Raw genomic sequence first — 24,948 nt, forward strand, 5'->3', positions numbered from 1 at the left:
CGAGCCATGCGTGAAGCCAAGTGCAATCGTGACAGACTTCATGGCCAACTGAGCACGAGCATCAGCTTCTCGCTGAATTATTCATGTCAAGCTGCAAGCTTAGCCATCGAAAATTTTTGTTTAGGCATCACTTGTTCATCACTCTGATTTGCATGCATGCATATCGCGTACGAAGTGACACCGCATGCTGTATCTTTTCAATTCATTGATTAGCATGTGAACATTCAAGTGTAGCTCTTCTTCATGTTGTCATTGGGCTTGATGTCCTGAAATAATTCTAAATGGAGGATGTTGCATCATGTTTCTTGCATGCAAACTGGCTTCTTGTGGATTTGATATACTGTTGCCAATTTCTTGCAGGTTTTTAAAGAGGACATTTTAGATCTTTTTGCAAATAAACGGCAGCCTTTGGCTATCCGGGAGGATCACACCGGCAAAATACACGTGAGGACCCACTCGTATATTCCACAGATCCATGCACAAACTGCTCGATTAATAGCTTGCAACTTGAATTTCATCTTAAGGAAAAGTCAGTACCTGGCTGAAGCAAGTTGCTCATATTTCGGGGCCGCGAACATGAGTGAAAAGATGGGGTTTGCTCATTCTACTGCACTCTCCAAGTGATGTGACTGAATTTTAGCGCAGCATGCAAAACATAACTCTGCTCTGCTTGTTTTGTGGCTTAATCTGTACATTTTCAAACTGTTGATGGCAAAGCGGGTTTCTCCTTATGCATCATTTTTTTTTTTTGGTTTGGGCGGTGAGTTGTAGTTCAGTCTCTTGCTGCATTTATTTCTATTTTGCAGTTTTCACCCTGTTCACGAAGACTTCCTCATGCAACAAGTTTTCTTCTAACTTTTCTGTGTGCGCAGATTGCCGGGCTAACCCAACATAAAGTTGACACTGCTGACGAGATGATTAGACTTCTACAGATGGGCTTCGCCGGCCGGAGCACTGGTGCGACCGACATGAACGCACGCTCATCGCGATCGCACGCCATCTTCACGCTAACAGTAGAAGGCCGGGCGAGGGATAGCCCAGGCCAGGCCATGACGGTGGCCAAGTTGAACTTCGTGGATTTGGCAGGGTCTGAACGGGCAGAGAAGACAAAGGCCTTTGGCGAGAGATTCCTCGAAGGTCGGTCGCTGATGTTTCAAGGTTTTGAGCTGGTAGTTTTTGATGGGCGACTCCGCCGCCAGTGTACAGCTGCACGACTAGGCACAACAGCAATATGCTCAGTTGCCAAACTTCAGTGACAGATGGAAGTAATTGGCAGAAGAATAGGAAAGGCGCATTGCTGTCGCACTGCCTGCATAGCCAGTGGTTTAAAGCAATTTTTTTTTAATGAGCTAGCATTGCTGGACGCGGTGAGAGATTTCAGCAATGTGTGTGTGGTCCTTTTGCGTCACAAAAACAGAAAAAAGAAGATCCACGAGATGGACTCGAATCCAGGAATTCCTCATGGGAAGCAAGTATAGGGAACCTCATAGCCGTCTTGATGGATAGAGGTGAACACAGTCTGTGCAGCAAGGCACCAGAAAGGCAACACAAAGCAAATAAACGGCAAAATAAATTTCAAAAAGAAAAGTAATTAAAAACCACAAAATAATAAAACTAAAAAAGAAAAAAATGCAACAACAGAAGAATGATGCGGTGTAAACAAAGTGGGGGTGGCAGTTGCTTAGCAGTAGTTAAAAAGAAAGTGTTTGCAACGGCCAACGGAAGGTGTTAGCAAATAGCCAAGCAGTCTTTAGTGTAGTCAACTGCTTGCAAGCGCATTCAAACCTTGCTCTTGCAGAGCATGATGGCCTGTCTTTTTTTTTACAATTTTTTTATATGCAGCTTATACTCTGCCAAGTCATCTCTGATAGCATTAGTTTTCGTACTTTTTGTAGCATTTTGTGTGTGTGTGCGTTCACGGCCAGCAGTCATATGTGACCGAGAGAGAAATGTATCATTTTACGATGTGCCTTACTGCATAGCTCGCTCATGTAGTCAGGAGTACGCCTGGCCCACGTAGCTTGTGTTGCAGAAGACTATGGCATCTCATCGCAAATAATCCCTTGTACACACCACGCATAGCAGTTTTAGTGCTTGATGTTGCCAGACCTAGCGCTTGTGATAATCATTTCCATCTTGTTCTTGGTCTTATGTCGTTTTTCTTTTTTTTATCATTTAGTAAACACTAAGCTAGAATTTCTTTTCTATTTCTCAGCGCCAAAGGACGGCTTGACTTGTACTCCCAATTTGTTCACAGGAATTAAAATAAATGCCGGCCTGCTGTCCCTCGGTACCGTCATCTCTGCCCTGAGCAACGGAAGCAGGCATGTGCCGTACAGGAACTCCAAATTGACGAGGTTACTGCAAGGTGCGTACAGAAATTTCCTGTCTTGGCTGCTTTCTGGGTGTGTCTATACTGGAGTTGTGCATTTGGAATGTGGCACTTACTGTACGCTGTGCACAGCGCAATGCACACCTTTAAGATATTGTCTTCACTGACATCTCGTACTGTAGTGTATACAGCCTTGATGGCATCGGTATCCCTAGTACCTCAGTGAGCTGTCGCACGCTGCTTCTGTTTCCGAATCCTGAGTAGCATTTTATGCAGTGCATCAATTACAGCTGGTTGTGCACGCACCTAATCAAGAGGCAAATTCAGTGCTATTTTGAGCACATTTGTACACCTGCAGTCAAGTTAAGGAAACGCAGTAATCAGCAAAAAATTTCGGTTTCATCGTCATCTTGAGCAGTGCTCCCTTGATGCTAGGCAAATTATATTTTTGCCAAAATCTCATTCCATAAACTTTTCATGGTAGGTGTACTTGTACACCTCCTCTCTTGTGCCTCTAGTTCAAGATAAACTAGTGCCTTAGGGCATTTCAAGGCAACCAAACACCTCTGTCGGCAGTGTTATTAAAAAGAAATTGTCCGATGAAATATCCCAGTAAACGTCCCGACTGGTAGTGTATGTCTTAGCGCTCCAGTTACTATGATGCTATACTGTTTGTACCAGCTTCGTCTCTATGAATTCATCTGCGTGCTTTATAACATCCAGCCAAGGCAGCGCAATGTATTTTGAAGTAAGCGGTTTTAATATCGGTCAATTTGAAGTCCCATGCAATTCGTGGAATTTATGCTTTCCTGTAATTTCTTATGTAAATTTTAGCGAATATTTTGGGCTGACAGGCTGCACCGGCTCGCTTAAGTCGAAGGCTCGCAATGCTATAGGAGAATGTGCCCGAGTTCGCCGCGAACTCTAATACCCAAGTGCGTGTGGTAAAGCAGCGTTGCACCGTTCATAACAGGCGTGCAAACCCACTGATAGCAGCACAATGCTTAATCTTGCTCTTCAGTGCTCCACATACCATCACGCAGACAGCGGTGGCACTGAGACTTAGTGCCCGGCACGATGGCTTCACGCTGGCCGAAGCGACCTTGTGCAGTTGAGTTTACCTGACCACCATTTGGCAGTGTTCGCTGATCGAAACCCACCGATACAAAATACACTGCACAATGACCGATTTGGCTGGATGGACTGCGCGCAATCTTCTTGTTGCTGCTCTTCAGCTGACAACTGCCCTTTTGTGCATGCGCCCAGCTCCGTTGAACCACTAAACTTGGATATCTGACCTTGGGCTGCACTCTTGAATGCGCTGAGAACATTGTACAGAAGTATCGACGAATGGCGAAGAGCTTTGTCGTTAACCACTTACACCCAGAGAGATGAGCGACTGTTCTGGAAACATCGAAACTGGCGTGATCGAATTTCAGGCAGCCAGCAGTGACGTGGCAACCATGACGAGTCCAAACAAGCTCCCACTGTGGAGCCCTTAACTGCCGCATATTGACTACAGCTTAGTTGAGTGCAATGGTAGCGAGCATTAGTATGTCCTGTGTGTGTCCTGTGTGTGGTAGTATGTCCTGTGTGGACACCCTAGCGGGTGTCCTGTGTGTGTGTATCTTGGTGTTGTGTCTGTTTCTTACCGCTAAGAATATGATTTATTAACTTAAGTTTCTGGATAATTGAGACTGTACAATTTTGTCGATCCATGCTTCTTTGGAGTCTGTGCAAAATATAGCCTGTTGATTCGAACGTTAATTGGTTGCGCCACCGATGAATTCAACTACACACCTGGGCGGCCTGGGCATGCGGCGAACAAAGAAATGCTCGCGCAAAGCTGCGTTGCCTCTTTGGAGATGTGGAGAGTGTACAACTGGTGTGCGAGGTGGGAGGCACTTAAATGTGTTAGCGGCGGCAGGGTGACTGCAACTTCGCAAGACTTCAGAGATTTGTACCCGCCTGTTGCTTGTGTTGCTTGTAAACGCCGATTTCGAAGGCTTCGGTAGCTTTTGTTATTGAGCGATTGATGGCGTGAGCACCGGCGAGATACAGAAAAATCAGGTCCGTCCAGGCATGTTGCAGCGTCTCCGGAACTCTGAACCTGAAACCACGTAGTTGTACATGAAACTATGACATGCATGAAATGAACGATTTGGAGCTTTTGCTGGTGCTTTTTGCGCGTTTTTTTTCCGGTCCCTTGGTGTCACATTCCGCGCGAGATTGGTTGCAGCCATAGCGGCCAACCTACACAGTGTGCCACGGCGCAGTGGTTTAGAAATATCGTCTGCTTGCGATAACTATCCTGCCAAAATGCTCCAAGAGCGGTGAAGTCAACGCTAGTGCGCTATCGAATTAGGTTGCCACCAAAAATCGCGCTCATTGGTTTGGCAGTTTGCGACTTCGAGTCAGAAGGCAGGAAAATCGGGCAACGTACGTGCAGCCGTCCTGGCGACTTTCGCTTTTCGACCTAAAAAGTCCTGCATCGGCCGCCAACCGCAAGTTCGCATTTGCAAATCGCGGGGGTTGCGCTATCATTTTGGTAGAAAAGCGGCAGTCGCATGACGGTCACAAGCTGATCGATTTTGCTCACAGGCGGTCGCACACCCTTCGCGCCTCTGGTGCGGCCCCCCGCTGCTTAAGTTGAGACACACCAAACGATGCCTGCCTCTTCTTCAGTTTTAAAGGCAAAAAAAAAAGAGGCCTTTGGAATAAGTCCGGGCTTTAGAACAGAAGGTGTTGGCCGTTGCCTTCCATGAAAAAGAAAAGCAAAAGATGATGACTGAATATTTCAGAACAATAAAATAGAGTAATATCACTACCCGACTGCTTCAAGATCACAGTGTAGCGCATCTTCTGCACTGTACACTCTGCATTGCACTCTCCTAAAAGGGTGTAAAATATGCTCGTCGCACCCATAGTAAAGGTGGATAGTTGCAGTGGTACCGTTTTTCTGACTACCCAAACGGGTGCAAAATGTGCTCATTGCACTCACAATAAGGGTGCGATCGTTAGCCACATATTTTTGCCACATATGCCACATATGTCACATATTTTTGCCAGCGGAACATGAACAGGTATCAGCTTGACTGGAATGAACCATACAAAGCTACTAAGGGGACCGAGTTCAACACAAAAGACACCACTGTTGCGCGCAATACTTACTTCCTATAACGCGCATACTTTCTCCAAGTTTATATATGCCATTTCAGCGAGCCCCTATTTGGAGTCAGTGATGCTTATCCCTTTAGCTAAAATATTTCAGTTAATTATCATATTACGGGGCCGCAAATCAGTCATAGCTGCTCGCATTAAGGCTGCAGCTGCCATTTAATGGAAAGCTGGAATAACTCACATCATTTCAAAAGCACGATTGATTGAACTACTGCAATGTTCTTCGACAAGTCAAAGAACACCCGTAATCCATTACGCATCCTTGCACCCGAAGGAGCTACAGTACCCTTGTAACCGCGCACCTTTGAAGGGCGCGTGGGTGCATTTAAGGCGCTAACGTGCTCAGCGCACCCTTTTAAAAAAACAAGAAAAAATCAGGGTGTCGAAAGGATGGAGTCATTAGCGCTACACCTTTAAGGGTGCAAATTTTTTTTGCTGTACATTCACTTTCATTAGCCTCGAACTTCAATTAATTCGGACTGTGTTGGCCTCTGTTGGCGTTCCTTTGGAACTAAAATTAATGAGATTTTATGAAGTTTGGAAACCTGCTTAATCTTTTAAAGGCCTTAATTGAGCTCACTTGGTTCCAAAACCAAAACTGCTGTATTTTGGCTTCTGACGAACCTGTTTTGTCGAGTACATCTTGGAGCTTTTAGCAGGGTTTTTGACGGAGCACATAAAATAGCTTCATAGTCATCATTGGATGCAAAAGATGGCGGTATAGGTTCTAAAAAATGCCAATACACGTCGAAATTGTGACTTCCCGCAGAAGAACCAGTGTGATGTGAGCTGTGAAATGGTGGGAAGATTATGTGATCCTGGCACTCCATGCATGCAGTCCTATGCTGAGGTTGATGTGTGGAAAGTTATATTTTTATCATTCTGGCATGAATGATTACCTTGTGTGTTTCCCTTGAAGTTCTTGAGACCGGTCAGCAATATTCAAATTATTTTGACTTTCCCACAAAGTGGTCCAATGCTCGTGATGTGGCCAATAAAGCTTGTTTTACTACGATTACACAGTACTTGTCTTGCTTTACATTCTTAGAGAGGCATAGTTTGCAGAATCGTTACTCCAACTTTTGTGGTCAGAAGCACTGACCATTCAGGGTTCATTTAAAGTATTTTTCATGGTCCGACGGGCTTCGAATTGGCCAAAGTTCTACTGTGTTTCATATGCTCGTGCTCTGTGCAGCTTAATTTCTGCAGGTGACACTACATTTTGTTTACATCAACTTTCTTAAAATCTGTCACTTCCTAGAATTTGATTTCCTCCCCATGCTTATTATTTTTTTTCTCAGACTCGCTGGGGGGCAGCAGCCACACGCTGATGATTGCGTGCATTAGCCCGGCGGAGAGCAACCTGGAGGAGACGTTGAGCACCTTGCGCTACGCAGAGAGGGCCAAGAAAATCGTGAACAAGCCGGTGGTAAACGTCGACCCAACCCAGGCAGAAATCGCCAGTCTCCGCCAGCAGGTGGGCTCCTCTTCGCAATGCAAGTATAGGTCACAGTACAGCAAACAACATCCGTGGTACTTGGAAAACTTGCATCGATCGCCACTCTGCAATCATCGTATTGACAAAAATGAAACGAGTTTTTTTTTCCTTAGTCCATCGATTTGGGAACGCATCATGCGTTATATTCGAAACCAAGATACGAATATAGTGGGTTTTTTTCCCCCGCTACTTCAATTATAGCTACAGCGAGCTTCCCCAACTGACTTGCGAGTTGCTAGAAGTCAACTTTTCGGCATTGGGGTGGCGAAGGTGGCGAGGGCCGGCGAGAAAGAGAAGGCACTGGAAGAGATGAGTGAGTTAGAGAAAATAAAGAACTGTGAATGGGCACCGGGAGTAGGCAGCACGAAGCGTGAAGCAGCGGTGGCATTGCAGTGATGGCCGCTGCTACTGCATGGTAGTGTGCCTTCACCAACGCGTCGAAGGCTTTGCTGCACTCTTTGACGTCGTACGCATTTCTGCATGATTTTTGGTCTCGTCAGTAATATTAATGCATCTGTTGCTTTCATATTTTTGTGTGCCGTCTCCGTTTTTGCAGAGCCCTCGGCTGTAGCTGGCTTGAATAGGCTGATGTTGTGTAATACAGTTAAGCCTTGATTTAACGAAGTTTCTGGAATCAGCAGTTTGCATTGTAACACTGAAACTTCGCTGGTTCTAAATTCGTATTCTAGCATGCTAAGGATCCTCCAGAGCATTTTGCAGATCTCTCAGAGAGAAAAACATCATTTGCGGTGAAAACGGTCCTTTCCTTCTGCTCTTCCTTCGCCGTCAACAACAGGTTTACCCGTCATTCGTATGCCCACTAGGACTGCATGTGTTCGTGTTGTGAGCTCGCGAGCCACCTCTGCATGTCTATCACGCTGAGCATTTGGCAGATGACGGGGATGACTAGACTGTCTTGAGGTTTCATTCTGCTGTCGTCCCCCTCATGCGAATGCCCGAGCACTGCCGACACGACAGACTCCGCCGCAGCCATGTCAGCTACCCCAATGCCACCTTCCTTTTGCGTACTTTATTTTGGGACTGTAATTGATTGTAGCCGACTTTCGCTACGCAGCCAGTCATTATTAATTTAATTTGTTCGGTTTTTTAGAGGTCATTCAGCTGCATACTATTGTATGCATGCATGTTAGGCAAGGAGGAAAAGAATTGAGGATGTGGAAGGTTTCTCAGCGCTCGTAGAACGCCAACTATTCAAGACTGAGAGTGCCTGCCCTAAAGAATTCAATATATTCACTTTGCAATTACTCAAAGCGTGCTGTGCGATGTCAGTGCACGTTAAAGATCCACAGGTGGTCGAAACTATTCTAGACGGTCCTCCATTACGGCACCTCTTTTTTCCGTTCTTCTTTCACGCCTTCCTTTATCCCTTCCCTTGCGGCGCTGTTCGGGTGTCCACTGAGATATGTGAGACAGTTAATTACTTCCCCGCTACCTATCCTCAAAAAACAATTTTCAATTTTCGATTCATATTCACCCCGAAGAAATATAGTCTAACTGCATCAACCTGGCAAAGGGCTCAGCCACCTTGCAGTGCACCTAGGGGTTGGACATTTCGGTTGAAACCGAAATAAACCGATAAATACACCCCGATTTCAGTTTTAGAAATTCGGTTTCAATCGAAAAAGGTCAGTATATTTTTGGCACGCAAGGCATAGATAGCTGGCTGTTGAATGCACGTTGCGCTCAGCCAAAGCTGAAAGTAAGTAAGCAGGAAGCGAGGGGCATGGAGCGACGATGATGTTGTTGAATAAGCAGCGTAGGTGTGTGACTTGACGAGAGGCAGCCGCTAATCCCCACCTGCTCACTGCCATCACCTGCTTAGAGCAGCTATTCGGTTAGGCAAGTTAATCAACTGCGTGCAGGACATTGACACAGAACCGTGCATCGGCGTCACGAAAAGGCAAGCTCTGGCTACCGCGAAAATTGGGCGCCAGTTCCATCACTGCAATCAACACAGAGACCACGTGATGCCCCGCCCTTGCGCTCAACTCAGTGTGACAACTCAACATTAATACGTCAACCTAGACCTTAGAAGAAAATTTCAACTTGCGTTTTTGCCTGGCCGCTACCTCGTATAACTTGAGTTACTATTTTAATGACGACAGCAATTTATTCTAGAAGCACAGCTTTAAGTAATCACATTTGCACGCTAATTACTGGTTAATAAATTGTCCACGATGACAAAAACACAGAGACAGACGTCAAATGGTCTTTGACCACACAGTATTGCCGCATTATATTACCGAAAAAGTCAGTATTTCATTCGTCGAAATAATATTCGGCGAAAAAAACCGAAACTTACGTTGTGGAATAAAAACCGATAAAGTGCGCCGAATTATGAAAAAATAAAACCCGAAAAGTCGAACCCCCAAGTATACCATATTCACACGTATATAATATGAGCACTGATATAACACAATGGGGAAGTTTGAGACCGTGAAAATGTTCGACAGACGTTTGAGCCAGGGGACCTTCAGTACATTGTCAATGCCCCGTTAAAAATCAGCTAGCTGGCACTTGCATGGTTCCACATGATTCAAGAAATGATGGCTGCATGTGAATCATTAGATGTACTGTGGCGTACACTATGCACTTGTTAGAGTAGTGGAGATAAAGCACCACTTGGATTGGCTGGGCCACATGGAAAGCAGGCAGGTAAACAGAGCTTTATTGGATTCTTGTAATAATGGAGGCATAAGGCATAGCAAGAGAGTCGAATCTTCCGTGCTCGGCTATTGGGCAATGCAGGATTCCAAAACTAGGTGTTATGCGATTGGAGGGTATTGTGGACTGATCTGCGAGTATAGATTACTTCTGCAGTTGTCGGGGTATCCTCAGTAGTTGGCTCATTGTGGTTGAAAATTTTTGAGCGCCCCTAAGTCACTTGCCCTATGCGAATTGGTTCAACATGCGTTTGCTTGCTCGCAATGTTTTGCAGCTTCAGGAGGCGAAGACTGAGCTAATGCGATGGCGACAAGCGACGCCTGGTGGAGCCGAGGACGACGAAATCAAGGAGGAGTTGGCGTTGGTGCTCTCGCGCAACACGCAACTGGAGAACGAAAACCAGCGCTTGACAACTGAACTGCATCAGGCGCTGGGCCAATTAAGGAAACAATCAGAGCGCCTGATCCTTGTGAGTGCCCTGTTGCGCAGGGGTTCCTAAGCTGGGTTCCACACATCCCTCGGTTTCCTTAGACTTGCTTTCTGGGTTCCCCGAGCCCCTAGATTCCTGTGCACCTCAACCCTCACCTTTCCTTTTATCCACTGCATTTTGGTGGTAACCGTACTTCTGTTGCTTATAGCAGACTGTTACGCTCATATTTAATTGAAGAACCATGCACCTGCACATGGGCGTCCGGAAGGGGGGGCAAGGGGGGGCGGTTGCCCCCCCTTGGAATTACGGACATTATTTATGCCCAGTAGAAAACAACTACAAACCTACCGCCTCCCCCATCTCCAGACATCGGGTGCACCCCCCTGGAAAAAGTTCTGCGGACGCCCTTGCACCTGCATACTCTTTTCTGCATGAAGGTTAAGCAGGAAGGGATGGAAGCAAAGACACATGGGGTTCTTTGGTGCCTCTTGAAGGTTTTGAGCTCCCCTGGGGCTAAAAAGGTTGAAAACTCCTGTTGTAGAGTCTAGCCTTTATTTACACTCGACTATAGAAAAAAATTCAACTCTAAGAAGATAGAATTAAGGTTTATTTAAATTAATGGGAGGCTTCTTTAATACTCTTCATGTAGAAGGAGCAAAGCATCAGTTTGAGTACACTGGCAGATCGATGTAATGACTGTCCATTATGCGTAGATTCCAGTTATATATTTCATTAGTGGCTAGGATGGTACAAACGTTTACTCAGGACTATATTGTTGGTGCACACCTAAAGCAAAGTGGAGGCTGCTTTTTCAGGCTGCAGAGAAATGGTGTGAAATCATAGTACAGACACAGCCACCTGCTGCGGCGGTGCGACAACGGTTCCAGAGAAGTCTGTATAGAAGGACATGCCGCTGGCATGCTCGTACTACGCTCCGCAAAGCATCTTCGAAGTGTCGGAGCAGCTATGTTTCTGGCTTGTCGTCCAAATTGCCACTTCAGAGGCGCTTGTGACGTCTACTTAGGGATGGGAGCGCACGAGCACCTAGTCCAAAGCCGCCTCTTCGATGCCGAAAAGCCTGGCTGCGCGAAGAACTAATTCTCGCAAAACAAAAGCGTTCGCTTTTGTAACGCGCGGGAAGATGACTAAGGTTTGAAAGCTAGGGTAGCGGACGCGTTTATTACGCGAATGCGCAGATTTTCGATTATACGACGCCCGGGTTATACGACGGTTTCACGCGGTCCCCCAAAAGTCGTACAATTGCAATATGATTTGTCATGCACCGCAGTTACTTCGCTAGATCTCATGGTAAGCCTTATTTCTTTGTAGCTCTTCCCTTGGGACATGCCAGTGATTGTTCTCCACCATTCTTATTTACCGGCGAACTTTAAAAGCGTGCTCATTATTCATGCTGCATGTAGTGCCTTGTGCTTTTTGTGACTGCTGCGATGTATCTAATTCCTTTATTTTCTTTCAGAACGACCAAGCAATCCAAGAAATGAAGCAGCTGGTCGAGCAGCTATCTGAAAAAATTGAGTAAGCACCCCACTTATGCTTGTTGGCTCTGCGCAATGTCTGATACAAACAGGGAAAAATATGTTAACTGAATTCATGTGCAGCAGTTTCAACTACATCCAGGCTCATGCTGTAATGCAGTACTGTTCCCTATATTTGCCTTTCTTTATCCTTCCTTTCCATTCCTGTTTGTTGTCCAGTCTTGCATGTTTGTGAATTTTGGTAAAATGCCTATTACGTGAAATCCAGTCCACAAACATGGGATAGAGCATGTCGATGTGTACTTGAATCCCTCCGCGCGCGATGTGAGTACTAGCCCAAGAGTGGGCTGGCTTCTTTACAAGTCCCAGTGACATACGAAGACCCACGCAGAGACCCACTGCATGGGTTTCTGCGTGGGTGGTGAAGAGAGACCCACTGCGGTGTTCAGGGCTGTAACACACATCCGTTAGCAGGCGGGGTTTCGTAGGAGTTGAAAGGGAACAGCCCAATCTTCCCTCCAGAAAGCGCAAATACCCGCAAGCGAGACAGGAGCTCTTGACAGAGAGCCGTGATGAAACAGTCCTGATGAAAATATTTGACTGCATTCAGTACCACATCTGCATGCCCCAACATCATTCTGATGTTTGTGTGTACAGTTTCATGCCATTGGCGACATTCATATCGGCAGTGTTTGAGGGCAGTACAGCGGTGCCTTGAGTGAAATAAAAAGCCCTCCCGGCACATGTGCCCGTCATGCCCAATGTATGGCGAAAAACTCCTGATTTGTCGGAAATTCTTGCATATCCTTTCAATAGGGGTCTGAGAATATTTGAAATTTTCAATACAAATGTAATATGCTTTTCGGACCGTATTCAAACTGGAGAAATTGATATTTGGAAATTTTCCAATATTCGGAAATTCTCCAATACTTGCAAGCGATCGTATACTGCACCGACAGTCATAAATTCGACCGTGGGCAAACCACAACATCGGTACAATTAATCCAGCAATGGAGTTTAAAGTTCCAGGAAAACAATACAAAGGTCGTGTTTCCCCTTCTTCTCAGCCGTGTATCCCGTGGACCGATCGCACTCCGGCGCCACTAGACTCAACCTCGTGCAAAATTCCGCAAGCGGGCTTTCCCACATACCACACATGCTGCGTACAAGGTGGTCACGACCCGCTTCGAACAAGCGCTGCGTGAAAGTGCGATTTTTTTTATCCTTCTCTGATATGTTACATACTTAATGCCCACACCCATGGCATTTGTCCTGTCCCCTTCATATCTCTCTGAGCGTGACCTCCGCCATCTTGTTTTGGTGAACTATGCCATGCGGGAAAGCCCACTTGCGGAATTTTGCGGCAGGCTCCCGAAGCGGTGAGTCGAGGTGTCCTAACAGGACAAGGGACCTCGTAAAGATCCCGCCTATTGCGTGGTGCATTGCAACACGCGCACCTCTTAAGTATGCCAGCGTGACAACGATCGAAGGGCCATTGTCGCTAGGCGCAAAAATAGCCTGGCCGCGTAGTTTTGGTTTCTGAGCTTTGCCACTCGCCCGCTGCGACGGCAGCTCGGCCCGCGCATTCGCCGGTAGTCCGGTCCCAGCACCGGGCCGCTTTCGAACGACGACTGGCGCGTCGCTGGTCATTTCTTATTCCTTTTTAGAAGCAGTGTTGGCGTTCCGGCACTAATGTGTGTTGCCCCCTTGATTACATTCTCGTCATTCTTCCAGCAAGCCGAAATTGGGCGCTCATCACGCGCTTATAGGGGTTTGCGCCATAGGGCCGCCTCACAAGGCTTTACCGCATTGTGGGATTTTCGGCTGTTCGTTTCTTTTTTCTCAAGGGCCGCAGGGCATTTCACAAATCTACCTTCGGATAACACCAGCATTTCTTCCACTCCCTTCCACTGCGAATTAATGTTTTACTAGCCGTGTTATTTTTTGTTGCCAGTCTTGTCATTTTATGAATTTCATTTTGCGTGACAACATTAAAGGTTGGATACTGTTATAGCATCTAATCAAACAGTATACATTTCTGTGCACACCGTATAGTTTACACGGTACTGCATCGGTATAGTTTTGTTTTTTCAGTTGCAAAGACCACACACTATTTTGAAAAGAAAAAAAAAGTAACGGCAACATTTGCTTGTTTATCATGGGCTTAAATATTATTTTTGCATTGAACAGATATTCAGTTTAATATTAGAAGGCATTTTTTCTTCATATTCGTATTCGATTCATATTTGACAATTTCGATATTCGCGCACTCCTACTTTTCAGCGATGCCTAAATTATTGTGATGCCATCGAAACTGAAGACAGGGCAGTCGGCTTTGGAAAGAAAAATGGCACGGGTAATGTTAAGGATACAGGAAAAGAACAGCATGTGCTAGGGAACGAACACACACACAAAAATGAATGATATCGTAGCTGCAATCAAAAAGAGGAAGTGAGTATTATACAGCCCATGGGCAATTACGGTTGCCGAGAGATTTGAAGAGAAAACAGCAGGGGATAATGCAGTCTGCCGGGGAGGCTCAATAAGGAATAGAGGCTGAAGGAGATCAGTCAGAACGGTCCATGTCCTGCAATAAATATAAGAGCATGCTGACAGTGACATTGATGACGCTGCCAGTGAAAAAATTTCTATGTTGCCTTTTGTGGTCTGACACCTGTGATGCTGCTATGAATACTGGTAAAACTGCGTGCGCACGTGCACATGTCCTCCTCGATCCACTGTTAACACGAACACTGCATTGCCCTGTTTCATACCACTGCACTCCGTGACAACTTATCTTGGTAATGAAGGGAAAGCTACAAGGGCAGAGCCTCCGTAACTCACACTCCGCCAAACAGTTCGGCCACACGAGCGGCGTGTCTGACCACCGGGCACGTTGTTTGCTGCCCTGTTTGCTTTGCTCTGTTGCTCGTGTAGCTGGCGCAATCTATGCAAGCTTCTTGTAATGACTTGCGTAAAAGAATCATTGTAATCAAGGAAACTTGTTTTGCCACGACTTTGGGCCGGTTAAAATTGGTTGCTATGTTAAAAATATGCCGTAAACAATGAGTATTGCCAATATACTTCTATGTTTTCAAAGAAAACTATTAAGTGTAACTAGGGACTATATTCTGCTGCGTAGGACGAGAGGGCTTGTTTCGGCTGTGCAACTTTGGCTCCATTACCAAGAAAAGCTATAGCGGAGTGCATAGCCTTCGCCCTGACATAATTTTTGCAGGTTTGGTAGGGGCGTGAAAGTATTGTGGCTTTGTGATTTCAATAATAATAATAATAATAATAATAATAATAATAATAATAATAATAATAATAATAATAATAATAATAATAATAATAATAATAATAATAATAATAATAATAATAAGTGAATAATAAAGTGAACAATACTTATCATACAGTTTTTAAAACACAAGATCATTGCATGCAAAAAAGAGCATGGAAGCTCTGTCACTCATTGAAGCCGTGTCAACTTTGCGCAAAAATGGCTATTGGAAATTGGAGTTGAGCTACATGCAGTGCAGACGTATTTGTGGGGTGTGAGACCTATTTGTGCGACCTCCGACTGCTGCTCATAACTGCAGTTGCGTCGTTGAGCAGCTGTTGCTTTTCGGCGGCGACTGCATGGACACACACGCACCGCGTGGCTAAAGGCCCTGAAACTTCGTCTACTCTCCCTACTCCGTTTCTCTCTCTCCTGCAAGCGTCGCTTCTGCACGATAGGTGGCGTCCAACGCATGCCTGGGGTAGAGTTACTTTTGGTAGCATATGCAGTAACTCTAGCCTGGGGAGGGGCAGACGGCGGCGCATAGCATGAGGGTAGGGTCGGGGTGCGCCAGATGTCGGGCTGACCAGCCCGACCCCACCGCGTTTACATGAACCCGTTTTCTGTCGGGCAGAGATCGTCGCCACCCCTAGCGTCACGCAAGCAAACCACATGCATGCTAGAGGAGGATGAACGCCCAGACGAAAAGTTCCCTTTCCCTACTGCTGCTCTTTCCGGTCGGTTGGTTCGCCCGTACACGAGCGCGCTCTCATCGAGGCCGGCAGCAGCTGGCTTTGATTTCCAGTGGGTGAGGAGGCAGAAGAGGCGCTAAGCCGATGCGGCAGCGTATACATGTTCCTTCCAACCGGGTCGGGCAGAGCCAACCAACCCCTGCAGCCGGGCTGGCCCAGCTCGACTCGACGGTCCCTTAGCTCGCCCTCTAGCGTATACATGAGTCCGACTACCGGTTATCGGCCCGACAGCCTACTTAACCCGACTTTTGTCGGGCTCATGTAAACGCCCAGCATGTGTCTCGTACTAGCTTCCCATCGTGCTCGCGCCGTCACGCTTAATTAGCAAATTTCACACAGAGAAGAGCGGCTACAGCAGCTGCAGTTCAGCTCGGACTCGTCCCATGGAAGTCGAGGGAGCCACACATCTTCAGATCGAGGCACGCTGCCATGCCAGTTCCGTCGCGTGCGCAGACCCCTGACTGGTCTGCGCTGCTCAGAAACGTTATTCGCTCTAGATGAATACTTCGAGATTCGAATGCCAAATATTCGGTTTGATTGAATATTGAATACTCTACTATTTTACTGAATATACGATATTGTCAAATATTCGCGCAGCCCTAGGGTTTGGGTCTTGGTAAATATCCTTCATTAAAAGTCTGATAGTGCTTGTTTATTCGAGGTGCACCCCAACGAGATTTATTTTGGCCAAATGTTGATGTATTTGCATCTGTGTATAAACATCTGTGTATCTAAGCTGGGCTACGAATCGCAAGAGGAACTTTATTGCTTCTGTCTGTGAAGTTATTGGCCAACAGTCATTTTTCGCATTACAAATGCGAGTTTCGGGTGGGCAGCTGCTTTGCAGAGACTGTTATCACTACGAAAAATGCAGTGTGTGCTCATTTGCATCCAACCAACAGATCTTCCGCTTTGGCCGACAAGGAACAAACCAGCACCCTCCTGGATCACCTCAAAACATCTATGCTGGAACTTTTCGTGAGTTCTGCATGCTATTATTGTTTTGGTGTATTTACTTTCTGATACATGAATTACTCTCAGAACCCTACAGGATGACGTTCCCGAGGAGGAACGCTTCCATGAATGAAATTTGGCTCCAGTAGTGCGTGCGTGTGTGTGTGTGTGTGTGTGTGTGTGTGTGTGTGTGTGTGTGTGTGCGTGCGTGCGCGCGCGCGTGCGTGCGTGCGTGCGTGTGTTCTATTTTAAATACTTTTCTGTTATTAACTTGCGGCTCGCAGTGTCCTTAAGAATGAAGCCTTGCCATTAGCCTCCCCTTCTATCATAGAGGGATGAAGACTGCATTTGCATGTCTGCATCATCGGAAAGGAAATGGGAGAGAAGAAAAGTGCACACCTGTGTGGTCTTTTGAGCACTTGGAGCATTATACCTGCCTTGCATCATACTCAGTATTGCTAGCATACCGTAAGCTAAGATACTAAAAGCATGAGGCAGATTAGCAGCCTTGGCAGGAGGTGGTATGTCTTGTTTTTTGAAAGGTGGATGGTTGTCGATCGAGAGGTTAAGAGGCTTATTGAAGCGTGCCGCATGTGATTAAGAAGAAAGCCCTTGCTGAGCATTATGGGCAAGATTTGCCCTATAGCTGGTGGCAGCTGCCGCTGTGGCTCAATAGTTATGGTGCTCGGCTGCTGATCCGAAAGCTGCGTGTTCAGTCCCAGCCGTGGTGGTCGCATTTCAATGGAGGCGAAATGCTAGAGTCTTGTGTGCTGTGCAATGCCAGTGCGTCTTAAGGAAACCCAGGGGATAAAAATCATCTGGAGCCCTCCACTACTGCGTCCCTCACAGCCTGAGTTGCATTGGGATGTTAAACCCCCTAAACCAGCTCACTAGCGGCAGGGTTGCTACACTTGTCCTCCTCCTAACATTTACCTGCAATACGGCACACCATTTATGGCCTTTAATCACCCTTATTGGGTGTGAGGCCTAGTAGCAGGTTGCGTTCATCTTGCGTAAGAACCAAGGCTGCTAGCTGCTGAAGTATGGGAGGTTAGTTTGATGACTGTAGATGTTCTGAGAGCTGCTTGCACTTTGTTCCTTGATTGTAAAGCCTGTCCTTCTGATGTCAATCCATTTCATGCTACTACTGCATTTTGGCACTGCAGGAGGCGGGAACGAGGCCATAAAACCCTAGCTTGTCATTTTGCTCTTCCACTGTGTTTTACTTCTTTCGTTACTTCCTCCCCCCCCCCCCCCCCCCCCCTCCTTTCCAGCCACGTGCATGTCACATGTGGGGTGCGTGACGCCTGGCGGTGCTGGATTATGTGTGTTCTGTCTATGCTTATTCAGTTAGTTCACGGGTACATTCAAAATACTTCACTTGCGTTCCTTTCGAACGTTAGAAACTAACAAAAACAACAGTTTCTAGTGTTTTTCTTGGTTTCAGTGACTCTTCCTTTCTTTGGTTCCACATTCCAAGTTTCTCTGCATCTAGCTAGCTTGCTTTTGGCAGAGGCACGATTGCGGATACTGGATGCCATTTCGCGTGCTGGTTGTCAGCAGGTGCCATTGTCAAGAGATTTGGAAGATGTGACTTCCGTCAACGGGGAGATGACCCCGCAAGTGCCACCGCTCGAGCAGTTGTGCAAGGAGGATAGCGTACAGCAGCCTGCACTGACCCCAGAGCTTGATGACTTGAGCCGCTTAAGCAAGACGGATGCAAGCTGTCAGCAGCTTGAGGCCATGAAGGTTCAGTACGAGGTAAGAGACCCTGGTCGCGCTTCTCCTCCACCTTTTATCTTCTTGCACATGAAATGCTCAGATGTGGCATTTAGTGGAAGGTGTGAATTTAGTGAAACGGCAACTTTGATTTGAAATTTGCCTGCCCTTGTTGCCAGCACATTACATGGAAGAATATTCCAAGCAGTCACGCTGGACTAGGGGCCCATGAAATAGGAACTTGGCTTATTTTTCATTGATTTATAGAGCTTAGCTTCCATTCAGGAGCGCATGTATATTGGACGTAACCTTCATTTCACGGTTCTGCGACTACAAAGCTTAAAGATTTTACACCATGCTTACATCCTCTTTGTGCATAATATTCTGGCTGCACTTCCAAGCGCACCCCCACCTCCAAGTAACCATCCAGTGATCACACCGTGGTTTCTGTATGTCTTAGCCTGTGATGCAACACTAAACGCATCCCTCTCAAGACCTGACAATATATTGCAAGGCTGTCTTCGGAGGGCTGTGACAAAACAAATCTACCCAATAGCACCACGCCCTTCCCTCTCTTGTGCCATGACAGCGCAAACTTGCATATGGCCTTAACATGCCCCTTCCTCGCGGGGGGTGCATTGTTCACCTCCTCTTTACTGGGCACAATGTATACTTTGTACAGAACAACCGTGGGTCCACCCTTTGGAAGGGTTGCAACTGCATAACTTTGCATAACTATCTACTTCCCTGCAACTAACTGGAACCTCTAGTTAAGCGCATTACAAGTACCCTAGGTCACTAACTAAATGTTCCCTTTAGAAGTTTCCCCTGTTTGTTTGACTGCTCACAGCTACAAGGCTTCTTTTTTTCCCTGGTCTCTTGCCATCGGCCCTTTGTAACTTAGTTTTTCCTTATCAATAGGGTTGCAAAGAACAAAAGCCCCAGACGTGCACCGGGTATGCAACAAGGTCGCGAGTCACCTTTATGAAGCACGACTCGGAGCGCAACGTCAAGCGCCTCCAGCAGGAGGTCCTGGTGAGTCACGTACCATAGGGTTCATTGGACTGTTTTGCGGAATGTTGAAGAATTCAGGTCTGCCCCCTTTTCTCTATCAGCTTCCACCCCTGTTAACTGCGACTGACGGATTTGCTACATACTAACTCGGCCAGGAACCGTCAGATCAGTAAGGGCTCGTTCATAGGCTACCAATACCACGACGCTGGCTCCGACAGTACGCAGCAAGCTTGGGGAAGGGAGGTTAGGGCCAATGCTTGCCTGTAGCTCAAGGCCTATATTGCCTCCCTTTACTTCCATCGGCCTTTTTTATACCTCCTTATTGCGGCCGTATTGCGCCACAGGACTGAAAGGGACAGTTGGTGATCGTGGCTCCCCCTGTCGGAAATCGGCACAGCCTCATTTTTTTTCATTCGAGAGCACTCATTGTGCTGCCGCTCTACATTGTGATTGCACCGCATGCAGTCCGTTTCTAAATGTAAAGATATGTTTAAACTTGTAAGTACCAAAATGTAAGCATTTTTCATTCCTTATTTTATTGAGTTACAAATTGCAGACGTTTTTACTTTGCATACATCAAAGGTGAAAGCTAGGCAGAGCCCCTGAGATAATCAAGTATAGAGGCATGCTTGGTTCAAGTCTTCATCAGGGATTTTACGACTTCACACGTTTGCATGTTTTGACGCTTCTGTTAATGAGTGTTGCAGATTAGGGATTGTACTAGACAAGAACGAAATATTTAATGTGATTTGAGTGAACATGGCAGCGGGAGATGTCGCCGGTACGGCCAATGCGGCAGGTCCATAGCCGTCATCTTATGCTGATACTGCTGACCTCAGTTCCACTGAAGTATTGTTGACTGCTGTTGAGTGCTGTTGACAGCTGTTGACTGCTCATGTACCGCCATTCAACTGCCATTCACTTACATACTGTCAGTCAGCTGAATTACAGATGAAAGCAGCCATATAACGGGTATAAGGTGTAAATTAATTGTGATATGTAAATGTTACGATAAAGAAGGGAGCCAACAGTTACTAAAACCGAGGAAGGAATAGGGGAATGTTTTTTTTTCTCCATTAGTGGTGTAGTGGCAAATTAGTAGTGTAGTGTAAATATTTTTAACCAGTAGCGCACCCATTCTTTGCCTGAAATATGATTGATAAGAAAGCAGAAGAAAGAAGTACCACATGCCACCGGTCCCACCGATTACAAAGCTTTGGCCGGTCCCAACCCACGACCTCCGCATGCCGCGTGCGGTGCTTGTAGCTATGACAGGAACTGTCCAGTCTTTTACTTCAAGGGGCATGCACAGTAAAACATCGTTATTTCGAGGCCATTGGGACCACAAAAATATTCTAATTGACCGGCTTTTGATTTAACCACCAAAGCGAAAGAAGGGAGGAGGGGAAGGGGGGGGGACCAGGCAAAAACTTTTCATTGCGGGAACGTGCAGCCTTTATTGGACGAACTTTGCGATGATCGTAAGCCGCCGCATAATAGTCGACCACCCCAACTCGTTGCTCTGGCTAGCCAAAAAGGAGTTGTCTGCACATATAAGTCGGCGTACGAACCCTACGATATAAGACGAATGCACGATATAAGTTGGCGCACGAACGAAAATTTCCAATTTGTTGGAACTCCGTCGCTGCGGCCGCTTGAGCCGCCACGATGACTCGAAAAAGGTTTTTTTGCCACTGCGGCAGAGACCGCGAGCGTTTTCGCTTGCGTATATGAAGCAGGCTTAATGGTTCATAAGGACAGTAGTCAGAAGCCAATGCAGATCAAAAGCGGAAAAACGGCGCTCCACCCTGCCTTCCAAACTTGCATGCGGCCCGACGGGCTGGAGGCTAACCGAACTGCAACATTTCGGATACCGGCGCGACGCAGCTGCCTAGGCCTGTCGGCGATTGTTGGTGGTTTGCTTTCGCCCTGCCTGCCACTCGTCGGAGGCAGTGACTGCCAGCGCTAATGAGCCGAGGAAATGGTGCATTGAAATTTTTTTAGCTGAACCTATTTGCAGAAAAATTTACGACCTTTTTTTTTTCTTTTTGACGCCTGGAGCCCCATGCGTCCAACCGGGAACGGTCGCCGGCACGGGGCGCGTACTACTCGCCGCTCGTCCAAAACTACGTTAGACTCTGCAAAGAGGCCGGCTCTGCGTATGAGTGTACCCCCCAGTTTTGGATGGTCGTTTTTCTGAAGAATGGTCGACGGTAGGGACCCTCAAAAACGGTTCACAAAGTGGCTATGAAATGCGGGCATTATGTAGAGTAAATGCCACTGAGGGTGCATTCCGCTTAGAAGTGCTCAGAAGTGAGCACATAATTTATAAATAACTTTTTAAAAACTCTCGCTTTAGTACCTCTCGGCGTCCTGCGGTGCCGGGCTTTCCCACCAAAATCTTCATGCTGTGCTCGAGACGTCATCAGTAAAGGGCTGTCATTGGCTCGTGGAAAACCGCAGTGAAGGCGGTGTGCACGGCCGGCCGGAGACCGTGGCGCGTCTCCCTTTCCATTATCTTCTTTATTGTCAAGCCGTGGCGGGATAGCGAGCAGCAAAAAAAAAAAATGAGTAAACAACTGAGCTAGTTTGGCTGTGTGGTGGTTTCGTGGGCAGAATGCGGTGGTGGTCTGCAATTGATTGATTGATTGATTGATTGATTGATTGATTGATTGATTGATTGATTGATTGATTGATTGATTGAAAGTTCCTTATTTTGAGAGGAAGGCACAAGGCCACTCTGGGGGGAAATGGAGAAAGTTAGTCACAATCGAGGTCCGAGTCGGTGTATTGTCTATTTTGTCTGTAATCATATCTTTTTTTTCTTGGTCTGTTACATGAGTTGAGAGGGAAAACATGGAGGCCGTTTTAATCTCCGTATCTCTGGTGTTACATGTGCTAGATCGAAATTTTTTGTGCGACGATGACAGGCGATGTAATATATCTGTCAGTTAATTCTTCGACTTCTTTTGCCCTCAGTGGACACATTTCAATGCCTTTTTGAAGCAATCAGATATGCTGGTGTTCGCGCAGTCAACCCATCACAGGCACGGAGCAAGAATGATTGTGTCGCGGAACAAGCGCAGGCGTGCGTTTCGGCGGTCCGCAAGCCGTAGCATAGTCTGGTTTTCGTGCTGTTAGTACTGGGGCTGGGGCGCGTCGCATATCAAGTATCGCCACCGCTCTGCGTGCGGAACCGGTTTGCGGCGAAATCAGGATTGAGAATTCCAGCATAGCATCCCAGATCTTCGAATTAACTGGGTTGGTGCAAGATGCCGCTTCGAATTGCCCTGTCAAATTTGCATTAGAAATTACGGGACCGCAGAAATAGTTTGAATTATCCGGGATTTAAAATTAACAGATTGCAAGTGCCACGTAGAACGGGATTAAACTATGAGGCAGGCAGCTTTTCGGGGCCCTCATGCTTCCTGTGCCATCGACTGTCAAAACCGAGGTTCTCGTTAAAGGGGCTTTGAGACACCTTCCGAGGAGAACACATCAACTCGCTCAATAACTGCACTGTGTTATCATGAGCATCTGAGTAAAAAAAATTGCCGACGATAACGTTAGTTTCTAATGCGAAATTTGAGCGCAGCTCACTAGCTGTTCCAGCTTTTCGATAGATTGAGGCAAAGAATTCGAGCAAGACATGTTTGTACAATCACAGGCAACTTGTTATTTTCCACACATATTCCTCCTTCAAGAAACACTCCACTAACAGTTCTTGACTTTCATGAAGGAAGCTTTGTGGAGGGAGAAATAGTTGGATATATGCTCGACTTGGGGCACCAATGCCTGGTTCTCAAAGACGAGGTCTGTGCAAGTATTTCGCGAAGTTGTCACAGCTCTTGGGGCCGTTACGAGCGAGAGGAACGGGATCCTCTCCCTCGTAAGTGGTAAGAAATTCCCGCTTGTGTTTATATCTACATTAAAGTCCCCACCCACCCTGCCACCCTGGCAGGTGGCAGCGTTTATGGCACAACGTTGTCAACGCCAAAGCATGCAGCGCACATCTGTCACTACCGCCACGTAGCTTAAAGCACGATTGAGGTATCCCCTGTTCGAAGAGGGAAGTTATGCGCCTTCCCTCTGGTTCAGATGTCCATCGAAATGTGTGAGACAGATACTGCGCATTTCCTTTCCGCAGAAACCAATTTAAAAATGTTACCTTCTGCTTTCCATGCCCCCACTCTATTGGTTTCACAGCTGTGGGAGACAGATACTGCGCATTTCTTTTCCTAAAAAAAAATACAGAAGACACTTTGGAAATTCTGAAGCGTGCTAGGCGAAAGCCTTGTGGTCAACCCACGGCCGCTTCCCCGAACCGCTTGACAAGAAATCACTGGGCCGCTTCGGAGCCATGCGTCTCACTCACCCGACTGCAACCAAACTTCTGCCGAAGGAGCGGGGGAGTAGCTTCCACCGCCGACGCGCGCGTGCTCGTTCTACCGCTACTGTGTGATGTCATGGTTGCTATGCACAGCTGCGCCCCCCACTGGCGCGCCGGTTGCTAAGGGGGGGAGGAGGTTGCGCTTTTGCTTGCTCCTTTCCAAGCTCCAACTCCGTTGCTTTTGCAGCTTAAAGGGTATCCACTGCTGGTTACAACGGACAACGGCGACGGCGACGCCGCGAAACGCAGAAACGGGCGCCTAAGAGTTGCGCTCTAATATACACTTCTACATGCAGCAGAGAACCCACAATCACGCGTGAAAGTTGGCGAGCCCTTTCCGGCAACTTTTTCATGCTAGCACCCTCCTCCGTTGCACACTCCTGCTTATACTAATTCAGAGATGGCTATTGGCTAGATTCTTTCAGACGTCAGGCAGCTGCCATGGCCGCGGCCAGTAAGCCGCGTAGCTCCGGCGGGTCAGGAAGCTCCGCCCCCTGGCGGTGGGGCCGGCGGGAGGAGCACCGACCTTCCAGCATGCAAAAAGTGACGGGAGGAGAGAGAAAGGCGCGAGGACGCTGAAATTGAAATTTTGAGTACAGACAACACAGCTTCGGCAAAGCACATTAAAAAAATTCTTGCTGAAGGATATTCGTGATGCGGCGTCCTTTAATATCCCGGGTATACCGCAACTTTATGAGAGCCCCTTTCAAAGCCCCTTTAAGCTAATTAACTGACAAGCATAAAGGGTCAAGGGGCTCATGACAACCCACATATGGAGAAAGCCAACAGTCATTGAAACCCATGGTAGTTGAATGGTGTTACATGACAGCGGCAAGTGCCACTGAACAGTCAGCAGCAGTTCAGTGCTACTGAGGTGAGCAGGGTTTCTACAAATGTGTTTCATTCGAACCCCTCAGTTCCCTACCCTTGTCTGACAAAGAAAGGAGGTTTGGTCAGAGCTTCGGTTGTTTTAAACATGGGTGAAAACTTCTGGAACTGGTTCCATCAAGAAAACCCGGCATTAATTCCACTGTTGGCGCAAACTATGTCCTCTGCCCCCCTATGTAATGCCCTTCTGGGCCATGGATTGCAGCGCTAGCTCCCGCTATCCACAAAGGAGAGAATTCAAGCAGAAGGAAACCGCCCAAACCAAGTAGAATATGTTCTGTCTGTCCACTCCTGCTGCGCCTTCAGGAAAAGTTTTAAATGACATTGCTT

At 46.9% G+C, this 24,948-nt stretch overlaps 1 protein-coding gene across 1 annotated transcript in view; it reads left to right on the plus strand.

The window, feature by feature from the left end:
* Positions 1 to 24,948, plus strand: part of LOC149351972 (chromosome-associated kinesin KIF4A-like) — a 62,129-nt gene that overhangs the window by 13,434 nt on the left and 23,747 nt on the right. Inside the window, 9 exon segments of the mRNA XM_089575657.1 lie at positions 361 to 444; positions 873 to 1,137; positions 2,258 to 2,368; positions 6,814 to 6,989; positions 9,970 to 10,164; positions 11,603 to 11,661; positions 16,556 to 16,631; positions 18,171 to 18,368; positions 19,248 to 19,361. Coding sequence (XP_089431783.1) covers positions 361 to 444; positions 873 to 1,137; positions 2,258 to 2,368; positions 6,814 to 6,989; positions 9,970 to 10,164; positions 11,603 to 11,661; positions 16,556 to 16,631; positions 18,171 to 18,368; positions 19,248 to 19,361 — 1,278 coding nt within the window.

The sequence above is a fragment of the Amblyomma mixtum genome, chromosome 3 (genome assembly GCF_055824585.1).
Source record: "Amblyomma mixtum isolate Tamu chromosome 3, ASM5582458v1, whole genome shotgun sequence".
NCBI classification, from domain to species: Eukaryota; Metazoa; Arthropoda; class Arachnida; order Ixodida; family Ixodidae; genus Amblyomma; species Amblyomma mixtum.